The following is a 19098-nucleotide window of genomic DNA, read 5'->3' as shown; positions in this document are numbered from 1 at the left end:
AAACTCAATATATCGATGGGGTGGTGGTTTTCCCAGCCTCACCCACATCATTTCAATTACATACGGCTCAGATAGGCATCAACTCCATATTTTTTATTATTTTAAAAGTCTATGCATAACTGTAATTGCCTGTTGTTGTTGTTGTTGTTGCTGCTGCTACTGTGAGTGTTGTGCGATGTTTGGACTCCATATGCTGTATACCTTATGTATGTCTGCCTGATAGGGAACCACCGGAGAGAAAAAAGGCTGTGCAAGAAAAACAACCTCTTCCATCCAACCTATCAACTTATACACATCAGCACAAGACTGTCTTCTCATCGACGCCACCACCACCACCACCACCACACTTGCGGCCGCAAATAACCCGCCACGGCTGCACCACAAAGCTCAGTCATCATCACTGCCCAACTCGACCACCACACACCACACACCATATTTGTACCACAGCCATCAAAACAAACACCTGATAGTTGCATACAAACACCTGTTTTTTTTGTTCAACTTTTTACTAATTCACCAACAAGACAGCAAGTAAAATTTGTCATGTTTTCCCCCTTGATTGATTTTTATGATACAAAATGATCATTACTACACAGCCACCCAAGTTCATCACCAATATCCCCTCCCTTCCCCAACCCGCCTCCCATCCATCCATCCCATTCCCTCCGAGCAAAAAAACAAGCAATCTCAGTTTATGTACCCCCTCCCCTTCTTTTTTCATACCCTTCCTCCCTTCCCATAGGCCCCACGCCTGATAATCTAAACAAGCAATGGCGGCGGTGATGGGAGTTCGTTTGTTGCGCGCGTGTTGTGTAACGGTATAAAAGCCAAACGCGAACCGAAACTGAAGAAAAAGAGCTGAATGACGAACTCTACGCGCTTTCCCATATATATCGCCAAAAAAAAAAATACAATTAATAGTAGCAACAAACACAACGCGAGAAAAAGAAAGGGTAGCGCAAGAAAATAATGCAGATGAATCGCGCCCCCTTTTTTCTCTTCTTTTTCGTTTCCTCTCGCCATGCGTTCTCTCCGAATCTCGAGGCAGACCTGTGCCCGGGATGGTGCCTAAGCGTGTCTTTGCTCAGCCGGTTGGAATGTTAGAGTGTGAACTCAGTCATTCGTGGGGGAGGTAGGCGAGCTGAAAAGTGTATTGTTAGCATTCCAATATGAATGTGATTGTTGGCAAGAAAAAAACATACTATTGATCACCACCACTTCCCGCGGCGCGACCCGGCGTTCTGGGAGAGAAGCTAGGAGACGTTGGTGAATACCCAGGGCTGGTTGGAGACATTTGCTGCCCGGGAGAGCGCTGGAAGGTGGGGCTTGTCGGCGAGTAAGCATCTGGCGACGTGGGCGACCAGTTGGGCGACGCCGGCGAGTATGATGGCGACGTGGCCTGGAACGCAGGGGACGCTGGGCTGTAGCTCGGACTCGTCGGCGAGTACGACGGCGAGGTCGGTGACTGGAACTGCGCGGGCGATGTCGGGGAGTAGTGACGGGTGGCAGCCGGAGACGCAGGAGAATAGCTCGGCGAAGTCGGGCTGTAGCTGGGGCTTGTTGGGCTCCCAGGACGAAGCATAGGCGACGTTGGCGAGAAAGACGGCGAGGACGGGCTGAACTGAGGGCTCGAAGCAAACCGACCACCGGCGTCGATGAGCGGAGAGGTGGGGGAATACCCAGCAGCAGGCGACGTCGGGGAGTAACCGTAGCTGAAAGGCGACGTCGGGGAGGTAGTGAAGGGACTCGTAGGTCGCCCAGGGCTTGTAGCATACGGGTTGACCGAGCTGGAACCATACCCACCACCACCGTATTCAGATGCGAACCCAGGCGGGCCACCGGATTCATTGCCCACAATAGGGGAGAAGTTACCCATGGTTGGGGAGTAAGACCCGCCAAGGTAGCCGTTATCAGCCATAGGTGAGCCTGTGTCGTAGGGGGTCGCGGCACCCTCAAGCTGGTTACCCTTGATGGTCATGCCAGCCATGAGACCCATGCGAGAGTTATCAGAGATGACAGTCTCCAGCATCTTGGGGTCGAGAAGAACCTCAAAGTGACCAGTGCCCATGGGCGCCATCTGACCAAGCATGACGTTCTCGGAAATACCGCGGCAGTCGTCAAGCTCACCAACCGCAGCGGCTTCGAGAAGAATCTCGACAGTCTCCTCGAAAGAGCAACGCATGAGCGCACCAGTATCAGCGCGATTGATACCATGACGAGTAACGGCAGCAATGCTGCCGCGATAGGTCATGACATCGACCAATAGAGCCAAATGGCGATGGTTGACATAGGAACCGTCGAAGGCAAGCACTTGCGTCAACTCAGCCATGAGAGCCGAGCGAGCAGCTTCGATTCCAAACACATCGACAACCTGGTACAAGTCGTTGGTGTAGGTGCGAGTAGTGTCAACACCTTCAACCGTCAAGACCTCTCTAAGGGCCGTACCCTGGGTATCAAGATACCACTCCTCGCAGGCTGGCTCCTTGTCCTTGTTGGCCGTTTGCGATCCGTCGGGGAGTTCGAGCAATCTGGCGGTCTTGTTCAGGAAAGCACGCTCGATGCCTTCAACGCCACGGAGAGTACAAGAGTCAAGCAGATGCTTCTCCAGACGCTTCAGCATAACATCATCCTCGATGATAGTGTTACCGTCAGCATCCTTGTCATCGTTCTGGCGAATGACGCGGATACGAACAACCATCTCCTCGGCGTTGTTGTCACTGAAAATAACCGCGACATCCTTCTTGTACTCCTGTTTGATAGCAGCGGCAACATCCTCCACACGCAAGCCCTTGTCAAGCATCTTTTGACGATCGAGCATGATTCTGAGTAGCCAGCGGGATTGACTATCGATAGGCTGCGAGTCAGAGGTGTCGGGAATAAGGAAGTAGGACTCGACGAGATCGAAATCCTCGGGGATGACAGTGGAAGTGATATCGGGGTCGTAGTAGATCTCAGTCATGGCTGTGACGGATCTCAGACTGGTGTGCTCAACCAAGTTACGCATCGACTTGGCGTCTTCTTGCGTAGCTCTCTCCTTGTCAAGGTAGACAACCATGGACGGAGTCTTGATGTCCTTGGCAACGTTGAGGATTTCCTTGAGACGCGGTACACCGAGGGTGACGTTCTTAGAAGAAACACCGGCGAAATGGAAGGTGTTCAACGTCATCTGGGTGGCAGGCTCACCAATGGACTGGGCAGCCAACACGCCAACCATCTCACCAGGAGAGACCATGGACCGGGACCAACGGTTTTCGAGCTCACCAAGAACATGGTCGAAGGCGAGCTTGTTGAGCCGCTGCTCAACAGCCAGGCGCTTGAACGCAAGACGAGAGCGAATCTGAATCTTGAAGAGAATGGTGGCGTTGTAATCAGCTTCTCTGGACAATTCATCCTCGCCTCTAACTACCACCATGCGAGCAAGCAAGGCCTGCACAGCAGGAATGACATCCTTGGGAGTCAGGTCGCTGCGCTGGGTGCTGTCAACCTTGAAGAGCTTCTTGGCAGTATCAATAATACGGCCAATGTTGAGAGGCAGCTGCATGCTGTCATCGTCCTTCTTCTTGCGGTTGATTTCACGGACTTGCTTCCGGTCGGCAAGAAGCTGCTCATATTCCTCATCCAAAAGCGACTGGACGGCAGGATCGCTGACCATCTCTCGGCCATATTCCAGGGCGTCCAGAGCGGCAGCAGAGCTTGTCTCGTCCATCACGTCGAGACGGAAGCGCTTGTCGAACTTGGCGTTGTTCAAGTTCATGTGGTCGACCTTTTGCTTTTCAATGGCAATACCATCAAGGCCATCCTCACCGTACACGAACTGAATGATATCACCCAGCGAGTTGCGCACCGTACCATCGTAATGCGCCTCAGCGTCTTCAAGAGCCTTGACCAAGCGACGCTGAATGTAACCGGTCTCGGCTGTCTTGACTGCAGTATCGATCAAACCTTCTCTACCAGCCATGGCGTGGAAGAAAAATTCCGAAGGAGTCAAGCCACGGAGATACGAGTTCTCGACGAAACCACGAGCCTCGGGGGAGTAATCATCCTTGGTGAAATGAGGGAGGGTGCGGTATTTGAAGCCGAAGGGAATGCGCTTTCCTTCGACAATCTGCTGACCGACCAACGCTGTCATTTGGGAGATATTGATGGAAGAGCCCTTGGAACCCGAACGAGCCATGGTGACGGCGTTGTTGAGATCCTTCAAACTCTTCTCGGTAGACGTACCGGCCTTGTCACGAGCCGTATTCAAGGCAGCCGACACCTTGTTCTCGAACGTCTCACGGACGTTCATACCCGGGAGAGCCTCGAGCTGGTTTTCAGTGGCCATCTTGGTAAGCTTGGCGACCACGGCCTTCTCGTCATTGATGTGCTTTTCAATGAGCTCAATGGTCTTGTCATCGGGAATGGTGTCACCGATACCAATGCTGTGGCCGCAGTGGAGAAGCCAATAGTTGACAACTCTCTGGCACCCGTTCAAGAAGTCCATGGCACCGGAGGGGCCCAACTCATTGTAGCACAGATGAATGATGCCGCCTCCAGCAGCACCGACACTCTTCTTGGTGAGCAAGCCGTAGATGAGCTGACCTTGCTGAATCAGGAGACCCTCGTCCTTAAGCGGGGCGTCCCTCTCTTCGCCATCGGCACCCATGGCAAGGTTGATAATGCTGGGAATCACCATGCTGATGATCTGCTTGCCAGTCCACCGGGGCCTAGGCTTCCAGATAGCAGGAAGGGGAATGACTCCATCCCAGTCTGGGACCCACATCATGACGTCCATCACCTGTTCTTTGGTGAGGAAGGTGTCGCGACGAGTGAGCTTGTATACGCCGGCCAGTGTATCCTGGACGATACCCATGAGCGGGCCGTTACGCTGGGGAGAGACGATGTTGAGAGGAACCATGCACAGCTCCTTGACTTCAGCACGTGTCTCCTCGGTCTGCGGAACGTGCAAGTTCATTTCATCACCGTCGAAATCGGCGTTGTAGGGCGATGTGACGGACAAATTCAGGCGGAAAGTAGAGTAGGGCATGACGCGCACTCTGTGACCCATCATGGACTCCTTGTGGAGAGAGGGCTGACGGTTGAAGATGATAAAGTCACCGTCGATCAAATGACGCTCGACTTTCCACCCGTACTCCAGCTGCAGAGCTCCCGCACGCTTGTGATGGCGAAGATCGATGCGCGTCCCGTCCGACCTGATTACGTACTTGGCACCGGGATGTTCGTTCGGCCCATTTTTGACATAGCCGGTGAGCTTCTCAATGTTGTAGGGAGTGACGGTCTCGGGGAAGGTGAGGGTGCGGGCAATGCTGCGTGGGACACCGACTTCATCCAGAGAAATGTTGGCATCACCCGTGATGACAGTACGGGCCGAGAAGTCGACTCGCTTTCCCATCAAGTTACCTCTCAGACGACCTTCTTTGCCCTTGAGACGCGCGCGGATGGCTTTCACTGGACGGCCGCTCTTTTGCAGAGCTTGTGGCTGACCAGCAATGTCGTTGTCCATATAGGTGGCGACGTGGTACTGGAGAAGATTCTCATAATCCGTGATGATGTGCTGGGGTGAGCCTTCTGAGATGGCCTGTCTGACGTTGCCGTTGGCGCGAATGATATCGCCAAGTTTGTACGTCAAATCGTCTTCGTTGCGCATACCGGTGCCAGTACCGTCCATAGAAATGCTAGGACGCACTGGCGGCGGGGGCACGGGAAGAACTGTGATGATCATCCACTCGGGACGGGCTTGGGAAATGTTGAGACCGATATCGACCATCTCGTCCTCTGACATGCGACGGAAGATGTTGAGAGTCATCTCGGGTGTAAGAACCTTCTTCTCCTTGGTCTTCACACCTTCGTCGTCCTTGTGCTCGACCATGGCATACAGAGTCAGAGCCTGCTGACGCACAACGGGCTGGGTATTGCCGCAACCTCCGTGACCACCATCAGCTGGGCCCGCGTTGGGATCATACGAGCCATCTTCGGGTTTCTGCGGCGCAAGGTTATCGCAAACGCGCTTCGCTTTGCAGATGTCCCACACACGCTTGAAGCGAGTTTTGGGGTCGCGAATCTTCATAGCCGCGGCGTAAGCAGGATCACTCTATGAAGGCGTTAGCACAAGCACAATGGATAATCCCGAATTCAGAATGCACGAACTCTATCGGCCAAAACCTTGCTACAGTTATGGCAGACGATTTCCAGCAATTTCTTTGTCCGTTTGATGAATCCTGGATGGTAGACTGGGCGGGCCAGTTCGATGTGTCCGAAATGCCCTGGGCACTCTGACATGTTTTCGGTACATGTCTTGCATTTGAATTGTCGGTCTACTGAGCCGAGTAAAGGGTCGTTGAGACCACCATCGCGTGGCTTGGTTCTCGTCTCATCCATAGTCTCAGGATAGACGATGTGGGCTACGCTCATGGCCTTGATTTCATCCGGCGACAGCAGACCAAACTGGATCTCCTGAATTGTCCGGAGCGGCGCGCTCGAGTGAGCGAAGATAAGGTTCGCCATGATGAAAGCTGTAAGAGCTCAAGTATTTCGTGATTTGGTGAATGGGGAAAAGCAAGGCGGGTGGGCTAATTAAGGAGGAGTCGTCCAAGCAGCCGGTAGTCGAAGGACCAGAGAGCCTGGCAAAGACGCGGCGGGTCGCGATAGGGCTGCGCGCGCGCAAAAAGTCGGTGAAAAAAGTCGACGTCGAGCGAAGTAAAGGAAGAGAACGACGGGCAAAGACGGGATTTTTGATGGATCGGTCGCCGAGGGATGAGTTTTGCGATTGCAAAGTCGATGGTATCCTCCACTGCGCTGTCCACAGGCCAGCGGCCCCAACGGAGCGATGATCACAAGCTCAGTGCCTCCAGTTTGCGCCGCAAGTCGAAGGAGAGTCGAAGAAAAGTCGTTAAACCGCGTTCAACACGTGTTGTCGGCTTGCCGATGGCTGCAGGCGACAAGAATCGGGGGAGGTTGACGCGTTCCGCGATGGCGGTCGTGATGGTTGTTGAGTGGTGGTTTGGAAAAGAAGTGGATGGCGCCGCTTGCTTCTGAAAAGTTCGACTTGACGGACAAAGCGACGCGGGAAGGAGGCAACGACTAGCCCACTTTGAGGACGGGCCCACTTTTCCGCGGAGGAGCAACCACCACAGCGCACCTACCAGGGCCCAGCAAGTGAACTGTGGGATACCAGCTGGCGACTTGACCGGCTGCGAACCACCCATCAACCGCCACCACAGCGCTCCCCATGCAACAGGTACCCTCAAGGTCGCTGTGCGTGTCACCCACCACGGCTGCCTGCCCAGTGACTTTTGGGACATCAGTCTCCAAACCTAGACCCGCAGCATATATATCACTTCCATGACGCCGTCGAGCAGACAATCACTTTATCAACCCCCGCACCCAAGAATGTGGATGGGGTCGGTGGTATGGCATTGCACTATGAGGCGCCATCTGCTCGTGTTCAACCGAGTACCGGTTTGAGCACACTCAGACGACCATGTTTTAGTTACGCCTTCATTCAGCCACACCAAAGGTTACCACAACCATGAGACGGCCAAAAGGTAGGGATTGTCAGAGCACATACCTCCGTCCCTTCTCCTGCCTCACGTCATAGGGGTCATGTTCATGCAATGCTTCATGGATGTCTATGGTGAATTCAGGGGTATCATAACTACAACTACGTATTACTACTCAATATTAATAGACCACCACCCTACTTCTTCTTAGCTCGCCCTCTCTTTTTCGGGGCCGCCTTTTCACCACCAGTGCCCTCACCATCGTCTTGCTCTCCCGGACTCTTCCGTCGCAGTGTCCCGAATCCGACGTTGATGAACTCATCTTCGCTGTCCGACTCGCCCAGGTCAAAGAGGATGGGCACCCGGAAATTGTCAGCCTCCTGTTCCAGCTCTGTCTTGTTCCCCACCGGTCCCATCACATCGATCTCCTCGTCCTCCTGATCCAACCGTCGTTTCTGAATTTCTTCGTGGGGATGGATGTCGAACTCGTCCTCCTTCTCGATGTACTCAACGTTGTCCTCGACCTCGACGAAATCAGGCGCCAGAGCCGACCATTTCTGTGGGCTTGTGACTGACCAGATGTTAATTCTGCCCGTCTCCGCGCCACAAGCTACGAGCAAGGCCCTATGAGGGTGCCATTCTAGATATGTCGACTCCTCCTTCGGCCCCTCAAGCATACGAACTAAACTGCCGTGTGCTCGCTCCCAGATGTAAAGCTCGTGGTTGTTATGAGCTGAGGCAGCTACATACTCCCCCGTAGCGCTGAATGTGACATGCCCCCACCGAAGCTTGTTGACGACGTCCTGGAACTTGTGCTCAAGGGGCAACTGTATTGTATCAGGATCAAGATCTGGGGCGGAGAGGTCTGGCAGGTGAAACGTTCGGATGATACCGTCGTTGCTATTCACAAGCAGATCTTTGCCAGATTCGGTCAGTCTCAACAGAAGAACCGCACTCCTTTCGGCGATCTTCTCGGAGTAGATGAGCTGGTGGGTTGTGGTGTCGATAATATTCAGTCGGCCTTTGCTGGTGCCGGATAGCAGATGAGCTCCCTTCGCAGTATATATCATCGCCGTTGTGGTCTGCTTCACGGTGTCGTGCTCTGGAGCGGTCGGGAGAGGGTGTTGAACGTCTTTTCGGTCTTGGACATCGACGAGGACCGGTTGGGCTTCGAACAAGGCTGCAGCAAACTGGTGACTGAGCATATGTTAGTATAGATGACTGGAAGGAAAGGTCCTCTCCAAAACGTACTGGTTCCAGGGATGGAGCTCAGCCCCGTAGACTGGCGCTCGGAATCGCACTTCGCGATACTTCTTGCCATCTTGGAGATCCCATAGAATGGCCTTCCAACCAGCACAGGCCGACAGCAGGTATCGACCGCACCGTGACCAGCTTAGCGATTGTATTTGCTTAGAATGGCCTCGCAGCTTCCGGGCGACGCCCATGGTCTCAATGTCCCAAACGACAACGGTTCCATCGCCGCGGCCGGACGCGAGGTAATCACCCTTGCGATTGAAGCGAACACAGGTTGAGTGACCCGATCGAATGGTGTTGGTAATGTTCTCTGGGTAGTCTTGAAGCAGGTAATCGTCGGAAAGTAGCAGATTCATCTTGGACTTGTCGAGGCGACGTTGTCGCTTCACGAGTTCGAAATCTGGAATGTCGAATTGTTGACTTTCATCATCGGCTCTCGCTAGAAAAGAACTGATGGGCCGCTGCAAGGGTCTCGATGCGCTAGAGACCCGCTGAGCCGCACCTTCGATGGCGCCTGTTTGACAGGGGTTTGGTGGCCGGGCCCGTGCAGCTTCAGCGGGTGCCAAGCGCCCCGCCGGCAAGTCCCCGGCACGCGGGGTATCTCTGGAGCTTCTTTCCAGACGTGCTGGAATGCCATCCTTTTTCTCCATGACAAAGACGTAAGTAACAGTAATTCAGACTCTGTAAATATCCAGATCAGATGGCGAACTCAAAGTAAGATTATGTCGAATCACAGCAAGTAGAACATAGCTGATATAGTAGGAAGATTTGAATATGTCAAAAACTTTGAGCAGCCAGACAACTTGCTGCTAAATACATGGATTGTTGTGAGAATCGACGGGAGAGGCTTCACAAAGTATGACTGTTACAAACATGAGTTTGGCATCACTTCCTAACCTTTCATTCTGCTTGACTAGATTCTCAAGCAAATATGGTTTCGAAAAACCAAACGACAGGCGAGCTCTGGATCTCATGAACGCTGCCGCTCAGGCAGTCATGTATGAGATACCAGAGGTCACCATAGCCTACGGAATCAGCGATGAATACAGGTATATCCCCAGACCTCTTCTTTCATAGCAGCTTACAACTGACCCTTACACAGCTTCGTCTTCCACAAGTCATGCACCCTCTTCGAAAGACGCTCAAGGTACCTACCTCCCATTCGACTCACCACCCACAATCGTGACTCACTAACCGTTCCCAAGCAAACTCGTCACCACAATCGTATCAACCTTCTCATCCTACTACATCCACCTCTGGTCAACCTACTTCCCCGACACCCCCCTGTCACCCCCCTTACCCAGCTTCGACGGCAGAGCAGTCTGCTACCCCAGCGTGCAGAACCTCCGGGACTACATGAGCTGGAGGCAGGTAGACTGCCACATCAACAACCTCTACAACACCACCTTCTGGGCTCTCATACAGAAAGGTGGCATGGGAAATCTCGAGGCGGAAGAGTTGCTCAAGGGGACGTATGCTGCCGACAAGAACGAGATTTTGTTTTCCAAGTTTGGCATAAACTACAACAACGAGCCAGAGATTTATAAGAAGGGGAGTGTGCTGTTCCGGGGTGTGAGTATTCCCTTTGTATCAGACATCTGGTTTTGATGCTAACAAGCAAAAGTACGAGCTGGTAGACCCAGCCACCCACAACGCAGCAGCCGAAGCAGATAGCCTGGCCGAGCCAGTCCAGCAATCCAAGAACCAGACAGAAAGCGACAAAAAGAGGAGGGCCAAGGCCAGGATAGTGATTGAGCACCTTGACATCATCAAGGATGAATTCTGGGACCGGAGGCCCTGGTTGCTATCTAACAAGCCGGGCAAGGTTCCCAAGGAGACCTGTCTCTAACGAATATCAAGGTCGTGCCTTTTCGAGCTATCTGTCCATCACTTCTGATCGGGCCTTCAAGGCCCTGTGATATAACACGTATGCCCGCCCAACATTTCAGTCCGGCCGGAGTGTTCTCAACGGCCTGTTCTCCTCCAGGGTATCATTATAACATCTCGCTTTTCCCACACTTTTCTTTTCATTTCTCCTTCTTATCCTTCTCCGCCCTCCTCTTCCTCTTCAACTCTTTCCTTCTCCTCCTCTCCTCCTTCTCCCTTTTCCTCCCCTCCTTTTCCTTTCTCCTCCTCACCTTCTCCTCCCGTTTTAACCTCTTCGCCTCCTTCTTCTCTTTCCTTGCTTTCCTCTCCTCCTTCGTCATCCCCGCCTTCTTCGCCTCTCTTTTCGCCCTCTTCGCCGCCAATTGCTGCCTCAACGAAAACCCCCCACCACTCTCACTCCCCCCATCAGGCGTCGCAGTCCCCTCCTTACTCTCCCCCAACAACCCAACCTCCACCGTCCCCTCCAACAACCCCCCCTTCACAAAAAACGCATACAGCCCCTTGGTACCGGTATACTTCCCCTCCTGCACCCTCCCCACCGCATCCAGCTTCCCCTCCGTGACAGTCTGGGTAATACCCTCCTTCGAGTTTGTCGTGTCCAACCCCTTGAGCTTCTGGTCAAAAGCTGAGAGCCACCACTGGTCAGAGGTGTAGTGCGTCTTGTTGCCTATGCCGCGGCCGTCGGTGTTGCGGGATATGAGGAGGGGGTTTACCAGGCCGCGGGCGTTTCGGCCGGATTGGGTTGGGGTAGTGGAGGAGGAACCGAAGCGGTGGGAGTCGAGGGAGTGGCCTTTGCCCAGCCAGCCTTGGGACTGGAGGAGGGCGGAGGCGTTCATTTTCGCTCGCGGAGGGCGAACTTCAAGTTTGGTGGGAAATTCGGGGGTTGTGTGGGTGTATTATTGAGGCATGAAAGGGTAGGGAAAATGAGGTGGTAATTATAGGGGTGGTGTATCGTCGCGCCAAAGATGAAGGGATCAAGAAAGTTGCGACGAAACTGCGCGCCGGAGAGAGCTCGAGGCGAATTGGCGATAAGAGAAATTTTGGCGGCGGCGATAAGAAAGGTTGCAAGGTCGCTTTGTAGAGGAAGCTTGGCGGCGGGATGTCTTGGCGGTTCGGGGATAAAGTAGTGGGTTAGGGTTGTACATGCCATCACGGAACACCTTACTTCCTGTGTAGGAATAATGATTACGCTACCATGTTAACCATTTTTACACTTTTCTACCCGATATACACGCTGCCTAAAAGTAGTCCAGCCCCGCCCACCCGAGCACACCATCCAGTTCTCCCCTGATCTCATCAGGTCCAGTATACCCAGCCCTGCCAGCAACCTCTCCCCTCTTTGCCCTTCCCAACTCCGAGAAGCGAGCTAGGATAGTGCCGTCAACAATGTGTCTCCCTATACCAGCATCTACTCCAGCAGGAGGACAAGTAGCAGACGGCATTCTGTACCCCTTTGGATTCAGCCCTGCCGCGTGGGTCAAAGAATTCGTCAACTGAGCAGCCAGAGACGACAGTCTCCGGTATGCCGTCTCTGACAGTGGACGGAGAGCCGCTAACACGCCAGTCGGAGAGGCAAGCAGCAGAATGTGTGGACGTGATGTGGCTCCATTTTCCTCGTTATCTTCCTTGTTGTCTGGTGACAGTGTCGAGGGCAAGAGAAGCGACTTGGTGACGTGGTGGGCGCCTGTGCTGAAACTCGTCCTATGCAGTAACAGATGGCCCTGGAGAGATTTCGGGTCTACATATAAAAGTTAGCAAACAGTAAACGTCATGTATGGCTTGAGGTATCACTTACGCTCTGGATCAAACTGAAGAATATGAATGTGTCCCTCCGCATCACATGCCACGATCGACAACTCCTTCCCGTTCGGCAAGAAATCAGCATTCAATACCTCCAGTCGGGTATTGCTCTTGCCAAACAACATCATCTTGTACGGCTCCTCGGTGTACCCCGTAAACCACACCCCCTTGAAAGCATCAGCCATCAGGCACAACCCCGTCCCAGGAAGCTCCTTTGCGCTGGTGACATAGCAGTTCATGTCCATGAATGCTACCGGGAGCAAGGTCCCATCTTCCTTGAGACCACGCACCATGCACTTCGGTCCCTGAGCAACAAGCATGAGACCTTGAGTACCAATCTCAGAGAGCGCCGTGACGGCACCGCGAGGAATATCTTCCTTCGCAATGAGCTTCAGCTTCTTGCCCGTCTCTGGCTTCCCGGGCTCCGGGATAACGTCAGCCACGTTGTAGACATAAACAGCCCCCCTGGTAGGCAAATCCTCGCCCTTTGTGATCGCGGTACCGACACCAATCAGAAGTTTCCGCTCGTTGGTGGCTTCCGAAACTTCCAGGTTAAGTGTCTCCACGCAGAGCACATTCTCGCAGGGTTCCATAACGATGGTGTCAACCACAGTCCATGTAATGGGACCGATGAGCTTCAGCGTTCCCCTCTCCAGTGTCGGCTTGAAAGGCAGAACTTCGCGGGCCCATTCCTTGTGGTAGTCGTCATCTCTTGGAAGTTCAAAAGGCTCCGGAGTATTGCAGGCTACAACATAGCTCTGCGATGGAGGGTGGTATGCCACGGCGACGATGTCCTCACCAATGGGTATCTTCTTCACCGCTAGCCCAGTCTCGGCGAAACTCCAGTCCTTAGGGAGCTGCGATACCCTTACGATGTTGTGGGAATCGGCATATATGAACCCGTGTTCGCATCCTTCAGTGTGAAAAGAGCTGATGGCTGTGACTGCTGCGCCTTGTAGCGGCAGTACCTTGGGCATGGATTTGGATGATTTGATGATGAAACTGGGGGATGGCCCGGGGAGGAAGACGGTGCTATACCCGCCGATGTTATTGCACCTCCGCAGCGCTAGGCACTTCGCTTGGTGTGTGACCTCCTCGTCGTCCGTTTCCTCTGCTGGGCTTTTCGCCAGCACCGAATTGGGGATCTTTTGGAAGAACAAAGTCTTTGGAAATTCCAGTCCAGCGCCAAGTTGATATCGGTAAGGCTCATACATCGTCAAATCATCATTCGCGTGACGGAGCTAGGAGACATGATTAGCGACTACCACGTTGCCACAGCATTGACAAACAACATACAATGAGATACGGGGACTTGGCGGTAGTATCACCCAGATCAGCCACCAGTATTTCAGACACGGTCTCCTTGGCTGTGCCTTTTCGCGCGGCATAGTCAGCCGAGAGCCCGGTGGGAATGTATGAGAGCCCTTCGGCTACATATACTGGCTTGCACAGATCAGGGAGGCGGTATATCTGCGTGGAGTCAGTATTGTACACATGACCCAACCGAGAAGGGAGCTTACATAAAGAGCACCACTGGCGCTAAGAAGAAACATGAGAATACTCTCAGGCAGCTTAGCCTTCTTGTCACCCGACTCTTCCCCAAACACACCATTGGTGTCTGTGTACAGACATCCAGTCAACCATTTTGTGGTCGCCAACGTCTTGTCCTCCTTTTCTACTTCTTCCAACTCGTTATCGTCGTGAATCGAAGCAATAAAAACACTCTGATCATTGCGGATGATGAGCAAGTACGGGTCGGCAATGCTCGCACTGGTAGCTCTAGGCTCAGCTCCCGTTTCTTCATCCATCATCGGCACTATCTGACTGAGGCCGAGATCTCCGTCGTAGCAGCGGACTTCCGATTTGAGAACCTGAATGATTCTGTTGTCTTTGCCCATAGTGCCTGCTTCAATGGTGAAGCCGGCAGCAGGGTCAAATTCTGTGCCAGTGAGGCTTTCAAAGCCCGCCGCGGTAAGGGCGTAGACATCAGATTTCTCGTAGCCGTCCAGGTCGACCTTAGCGACAATCATGAACTTGTCATACTGGCCCGAGGTACCGTAGTCATTTCCAATCGCGCCGGGTCCCTTGTCACCTTGCAGTGACTTTGGCACAGGCTTCTTTGCGCACACTGTCCAGAATCCCCTCGCCTCAGGGAACTCGAAGCGTCCAATAACCTTTGGTGGGATGGCAAGATTCATGATCGCCATTGCGGAAGACTTATTCCTTCCTACGCCGCATACCAATTGGAGTTCACTGCGAACGCCGGCCGAGTTCTGCTCCTCCTCGCTGCCGGGTGCATCCACGGGTTGACCGTACGTCATGGACTGGATGGGCGCAATACTCAGCAGCCGGTCGTGGATTCGAAAAGTGAGGTCACCTTCCTTGACATTGCTGGCAGTTGCGACAGCCTGTTGCTTGGGTGTTGGTTCCTCGGCATAAAGGTCATCTTCGTCCTCGTCCTCGTCAAGATCCTCCTCATCCGCCATATCGATGTCCAGGCCTACATCTTGAAGCCGTGACTTCTTTCTTCCTGATTGATTCTGCTTCTTTGTCCAGCCAAAAACGAGAGAGTCACCCTCCTCGCTACCGGCAAACATGACACTCTTGCCTATCCTTGAGAGTGTTGATACGCGGCCTGGGATGAGAGAACCGCCTGTTTCTGAAGGGAGCAGCTTGACGTCAAGACCAGACACTGTACGACCGTCTATCCTGAAGGTAACCAATGCCATACGGCCATCGCTCAGGATGACAAGAAGCTCCTCGGCTGACAAGACGTCGATGGTACATTCCTCGAGCCGAAGGTTCAGGTCGGACTGGTCAGACAGGCCAAAGGAGGTGCATTGTTTTGTGAGGGGGTTGACAGCTACACCGTTCGGCTTGCCCGACTGGTCGATGTGGATCAGCTCATTCGCTCCCACGAGTAAAGCACCGCCGACGGGGGCCGGCAAAGGCTGAACGCGGAAAAGATCCTGCGGGAGACCAGGGACTGACAGGATGGTTGTCGAGGCCCGCTGCTGCAGATCTAGGGTAAAGACCATGTATGCCAAGTGATCTTTCCGGCCAAGGGAGTTGGAGGCGTTGACAGTCGAGGCGAGAATGCCAAAGGTGGGCTCTCGGTACTCATGCAGGAAGGCCAGATGCACAGGATGGAGGAGACTTGGATCAAGATTGGAGAGTCGGAGGACAAATGATGGTGAATAGGGTGTCTCTTTTATGCTGCTACCTCCATTTACAACGGCGGCTTCTTGCTTGACAGGTCGAGGGCCATCCAGATCCTCGTCCCAGTCATCATCCATATCAATGTCCTCATCCGCCTGCTTGAAGGGCAGGATGGCCAAATTCATGCCGCCAAACTTGAGCGCCGCGCATCTACCCCCCGGGTCTGCCGCGAGAAAATTGGTGAAGTTGGATAGAGGTGGCGCCCATGGGCTTCCCTGCAGCTCGTCTTGTTCGTAATAGTGGATAGACACGGTCGACAGATCATGGCGTTCGGCGTCCCACTCTACCAGGCTGAGCCTCGCGTCTTTGAAGGCCACGAGCAGTGCATCACCGCCTGACCTCAGGTTTTGCGACTTTATCTTTGCTAGCCCCGTGATGGTTCCCGACAGTGAAATCTCTGAAACGAGCACCAGCTTTGTGTTGTTGGTGCGATCCGTCTTGAACGCAAGACTGTCCCCTCCCAGAAACGATGCCTCAAGCCCATCGTCGTCATTCGCTAACCGGCTTTCGTATCGGCCCGCGTTTCGTGTCCTAGCACCGCTGCCCTGCTGAGAAGCATCAATCTCGGTCGATACGATCTTTGTTCTGAATATCTGGAGAAGAGACGACTTTGCGACCACGAGGTTCGTGCCCTGGCCTGGAATTAGTTGGAGTGTGAGGGAGTGGGTGACAGCCGTCGGCGGCGTTAGCTCTGTGTAGCACTGCATGCTGTGGCAGCCAAGCACATATCTCTATTCCGTAAATAGACAAGAAAACACGATGCGCAAAAACAATCGTTGCTTTTGAATATGGTGGTGGTGGTTTGAAGAGGACGAACCAAACCGCAACTCGAGGGCTGCCGCGAAGCTCGAAGGAAGCTCCCGTGCGTGGTGTTGATTGGTCCGAATAAATTTCATGGGCCAGAACGCCAGAACCCCGAACTGCGTGCTGAACGTGTGGGAAAAGTCTTGGCACAACGTCGCTAGCAGGACTTGGCAGGTTCCACAGGAGCTCCCTTCGCTGCAGCATTGCGTCACAGATTAAGTGAACTGAATGCCCCCCCCAGAGTGGAACACTTCACGTTCCTACCCCTTGCAACAGTTCCTCTCAAACACCACATCTGCTTCGCTGGGACGACTTCAGTGTACTGATTGATACAGATTATCTAAGACACTGATTGTCTTCTACCATTCTTCAAAAAGAACCACGCATATCTGGACATCTCCAATCCGCAAGCCGCCAACATGTTGGCATCAGCTGGCTTGCTCCAGACCAGTCTTATTTGGGTGGCCTACGCCGTCGCGGTCGCCTTGGTGCTCCTCGTCGCCATTATCACAACATTCACCTGGCAATCCCCGCATGAGCGATCTGTTACCGTGAGCATCGTCGCGATTGTCAGTCTCACCTCGCTTCTAGCAACCGTCTTCCTCCTGCCCGTTGACATTGCCCTTGTCTCGTCCACAGCCTCAGCACACCTCGGTGCTAAAAAGGACTGGGCAACGCCCGAGAGAATCGATGGAATACTCTTGACCTTGAAGGTCGTTTACTACACCCTCTACAGCTTCGATGCGTTGCTATGTCTGATCGTCATCCCATTCGCCTATTTCTGGTACGAGGAATATGATGAGGTTGAAGAGGAGGAGGGAACCAGTGGTGCTGGCGCCCGGTTCTGGAAGGCGGCGAAGTATACGCTTGGATTCGTGTTTTTGGTCTTGATTCTGTTCCTCCTCGGTTTCTTCGTCCCCGCTGCGGGTAGTGGGAACGGCAAGCACCTTGATCTGGACTACTTCAAGCGTCTGCTCGCTGCCAACAAAGGAGAGAAGGCTTTGACATTCGGGGTCGGCCTGCTCATCACGTTGGGCACGTTTCTCTACACTCTCTATACCGGTGCTGGACTGGCTCTTCTTCCGGTCTCTCTTATCAAGTCTGCCCCGTCCATCTCCGCTCCTCAGCTTTCCGCGACGATCGCGACCGACTTGGAACATAACCGAGAGCTCCAGAGACAAATCGAAATGCGCAATGCTGGCCGTCCGGATGGCATTTCTCAGAAGGACAGGAGGGAGCTGGACGCCTTGCTACGTGAGGAGCGCACTCTCGTGAGAAGGGAAAGACTTGCGGCCGAAACCCGTGGTGACGGCCGAAGTGGTGTCTTCCGCGCCTGGACCAAGATTCAAGCTGTCTTCCGTCCTCTCAAGCTCCTGGGCGGTATCTTGCTACTGCTGCTCTCGATCTTGGTCTGGGCCTCCATGCTCATCACTGGCATCGACAAGGCGGCCAACTCTATCTGCAAAGAACACTGTGGCTACATCCTCGGTCACATCAACGTCTTCCAGCCGGTCAACTGGATCTTTGTGCAGTCTGCCAAGGCTTTCCCCGTTGACTACATCCTGATGGCTCTGTTGGTTTTGTTTTTCTTCGGCAGCTCAATCACTGGTATCGCTACCATTGGCATCAGGTTCTTGTGGGTGAGAGTCTTCCAAATCAAAAAGGGAAGAACATCACCCCAAGCACTACTCATCGCAACAGTGATGCTCGCGTTGATTATCCTGGCTATCAATTATGCTATTGCCATGATTGTCGCCCCTCAGTACGCCATCTACGGCACGCAAACCTTTTGCGTCAACGCACCTCGCCACCCAGGAGAACAACCCGACTGCCGTGAACACAGGGACATGGTCAGGCCTTGCTCAGAAGTCTTTTCCGAGCCAGCAGCGAAAGATGTCTGCACGCCCACGGTGATGAGCACCTTCCTCAACAGAGTGACGATCAACTGGCCCGTGTTTGGGGCGATTGACTTCTGGGCGCAGTTTGCCTTTTTGGGCGTGTTTATGGTGGTGTTTGTGACGAGTTTGTTCAGGACGCCGAGGTTGAATTTGAGCGAGTTGGATGAGGAGGCCGAGGTGGATGAGGAGGAGGGCCTGTTGGCCAGCACGGGGAGGAGGTTTGGTGCTACTTGGGGGGATATCACTGGAAGGGCGAAGAACAGGAATGGGTATGGGACTGGGGGTGGGGAGGGGTCGAATGGGAGGGGTTGAGGGGGTTGCCTAGTTGATGGTGTTGGGTTGTACTTTCTTGACTTGTGTTATTTTCGATGACAGGGCAGATTGTGATGCTAAAAGAACTGTCACTTTTTCTTGGTTTGCGTTTTTCAGTTTTCTCAGGGTTGGGTGGGATTCTATGGGATCAGGTATGGCGGGCGGGATGGCGGAGTTTCATATCATAGGGTATAATTGGGCATTTTACTACTTTTCCATGCAAGGGCGAAGCTCTGGGGGGTAACATAAAACCTCCAAGGCTGGATTGGTGTGTGATGGGCAGAAGCGCTCGGGTTTTCTAATGTGTATTCTTGTGTAACCTGGCATTTTGAGCAATTCAATTTCTTTCGCTCACCTATCGTGGTCTTGAGTTGGGTATTATGTTGTGTGTCACAAGGTAAGGTATATATTTGCTGCAATGCCTC

General features: G+C 53.4%; 6 protein-coding genes across 6 annotated transcripts; 2 read left to right on the top strand and 4 right to left on the bottom strand.

The window, feature by feature from the left end:
- Positions 1 to 1201: 1201 nt before the first annotated feature.
- On the bottom strand, positions 1202 to 6504 carry PODANS_1_2650 (uncharacterized protein; the record flags this gene model as incomplete). The annotated part of the gene is made up of 2 exons (XM_001912426.1): positions 1202 to 6091; positions 6148 to 6504. The coding sequence occupies 2 exons, from the start codon at positions 6502 to 6504 to the stop codon at positions 1202 to 1204; spliced, it is 5247 nt and encodes a 1748-aa protein (XP_001912461.1).
- A 1192-nt stretch (positions 6505 to 7696) lies between these two features.
- Positions 7697 to 9403, bottom strand: PODANS_1_2640 (uncharacterized protein; the record flags this gene model as incomplete). Its single annotated transcript, XM_001912425.1, has 2 exons — positions 7697 to 8689; positions 8801 to 9403. The coding sequence occupies 2 exons, from the start codon at positions 9401 to 9403 to the stop codon at positions 7697 to 7699; spliced, it is 1596 nt and encodes a 531-aa protein (XP_001912460.1).
- A 208-nt stretch (positions 9404 to 9611) lies between these two features.
- On the top strand, positions 9612 to 10602 carry PODANS_1_2630 (uncharacterized protein; the record flags this gene model as incomplete). The annotated part of the gene is made up of 4 exons (XM_001912424.1): positions 9612 to 9802; positions 9856 to 9900; positions 9959 to 10325; positions 10384 to 10602. 4 exons carry the CDS (start codon positions 9612 to 9614, stop codon positions 10600 to 10602), a joined length of 822 nt encoding a protein of 273 aa, XP_001912459.1.
- A 178-nt stretch (positions 10603 to 10780) lies between these two features.
- Positions 10781 to 11476, bottom strand: PODANS_1_2620 (uncharacterized protein; the record flags this gene model as incomplete). Its single annotated transcript, XM_001912423.1, has 1 exon — positions 10781 to 11476. One exon carries the CDS (start codon positions 11474 to 11476, stop codon positions 10781 to 10783), a length of 696 nt encoding a protein of 231 aa, XP_001912458.1.
- A 402-nt stretch (positions 11477 to 11878) lies between these two features.
- PODANS_1_2610 (uncharacterized protein) lies at positions 11879 to 16366 on the bottom strand (the record flags this gene model as incomplete). The annotated part of the gene is made up of 4 exons (XM_001912422.1): positions 11879 to 12378; positions 12436 to 13681; positions 13737 to 13910; positions 13961 to 16366. 4 exons carry the CDS (start codon positions 16364 to 16366, stop codon positions 11879 to 11881), a joined length of 4326 nt encoding a protein of 1441 aa, XP_001912457.1.
- Positions 16367 to 16882: 516 nt separating this feature from the next.
- Positions 16883 to 18673, top strand: PODANS_1_2600 (uncharacterized protein; the record flags this gene model as incomplete). Its single annotated transcript, XM_001912421.1, has 1 exon — positions 16883 to 18673. One exon carries the CDS (start codon positions 16883 to 16885, stop codon positions 18671 to 18673), a length of 1791 nt encoding a protein of 596 aa, XP_001912456.1.
- Positions 18674 to 19098: the final 425 nt, after the last annotated feature.

This window comes from Podospora anserina, chromosome 1, assembly GCF_000226545.1.
Source record: "Podospora anserina S mat+ genomic DNA chromosome 1, supercontig 1".
Lineage (NCBI taxonomy): Eukaryota > Fungi > Ascomycota > Sordariomycetes > Sordariales > Podosporaceae > Podospora > Podospora anserina.
Note: the sequence above shows the minus strand (reverse complement) of the source record. Positions and strands in the feature narration are given on the sequence as shown.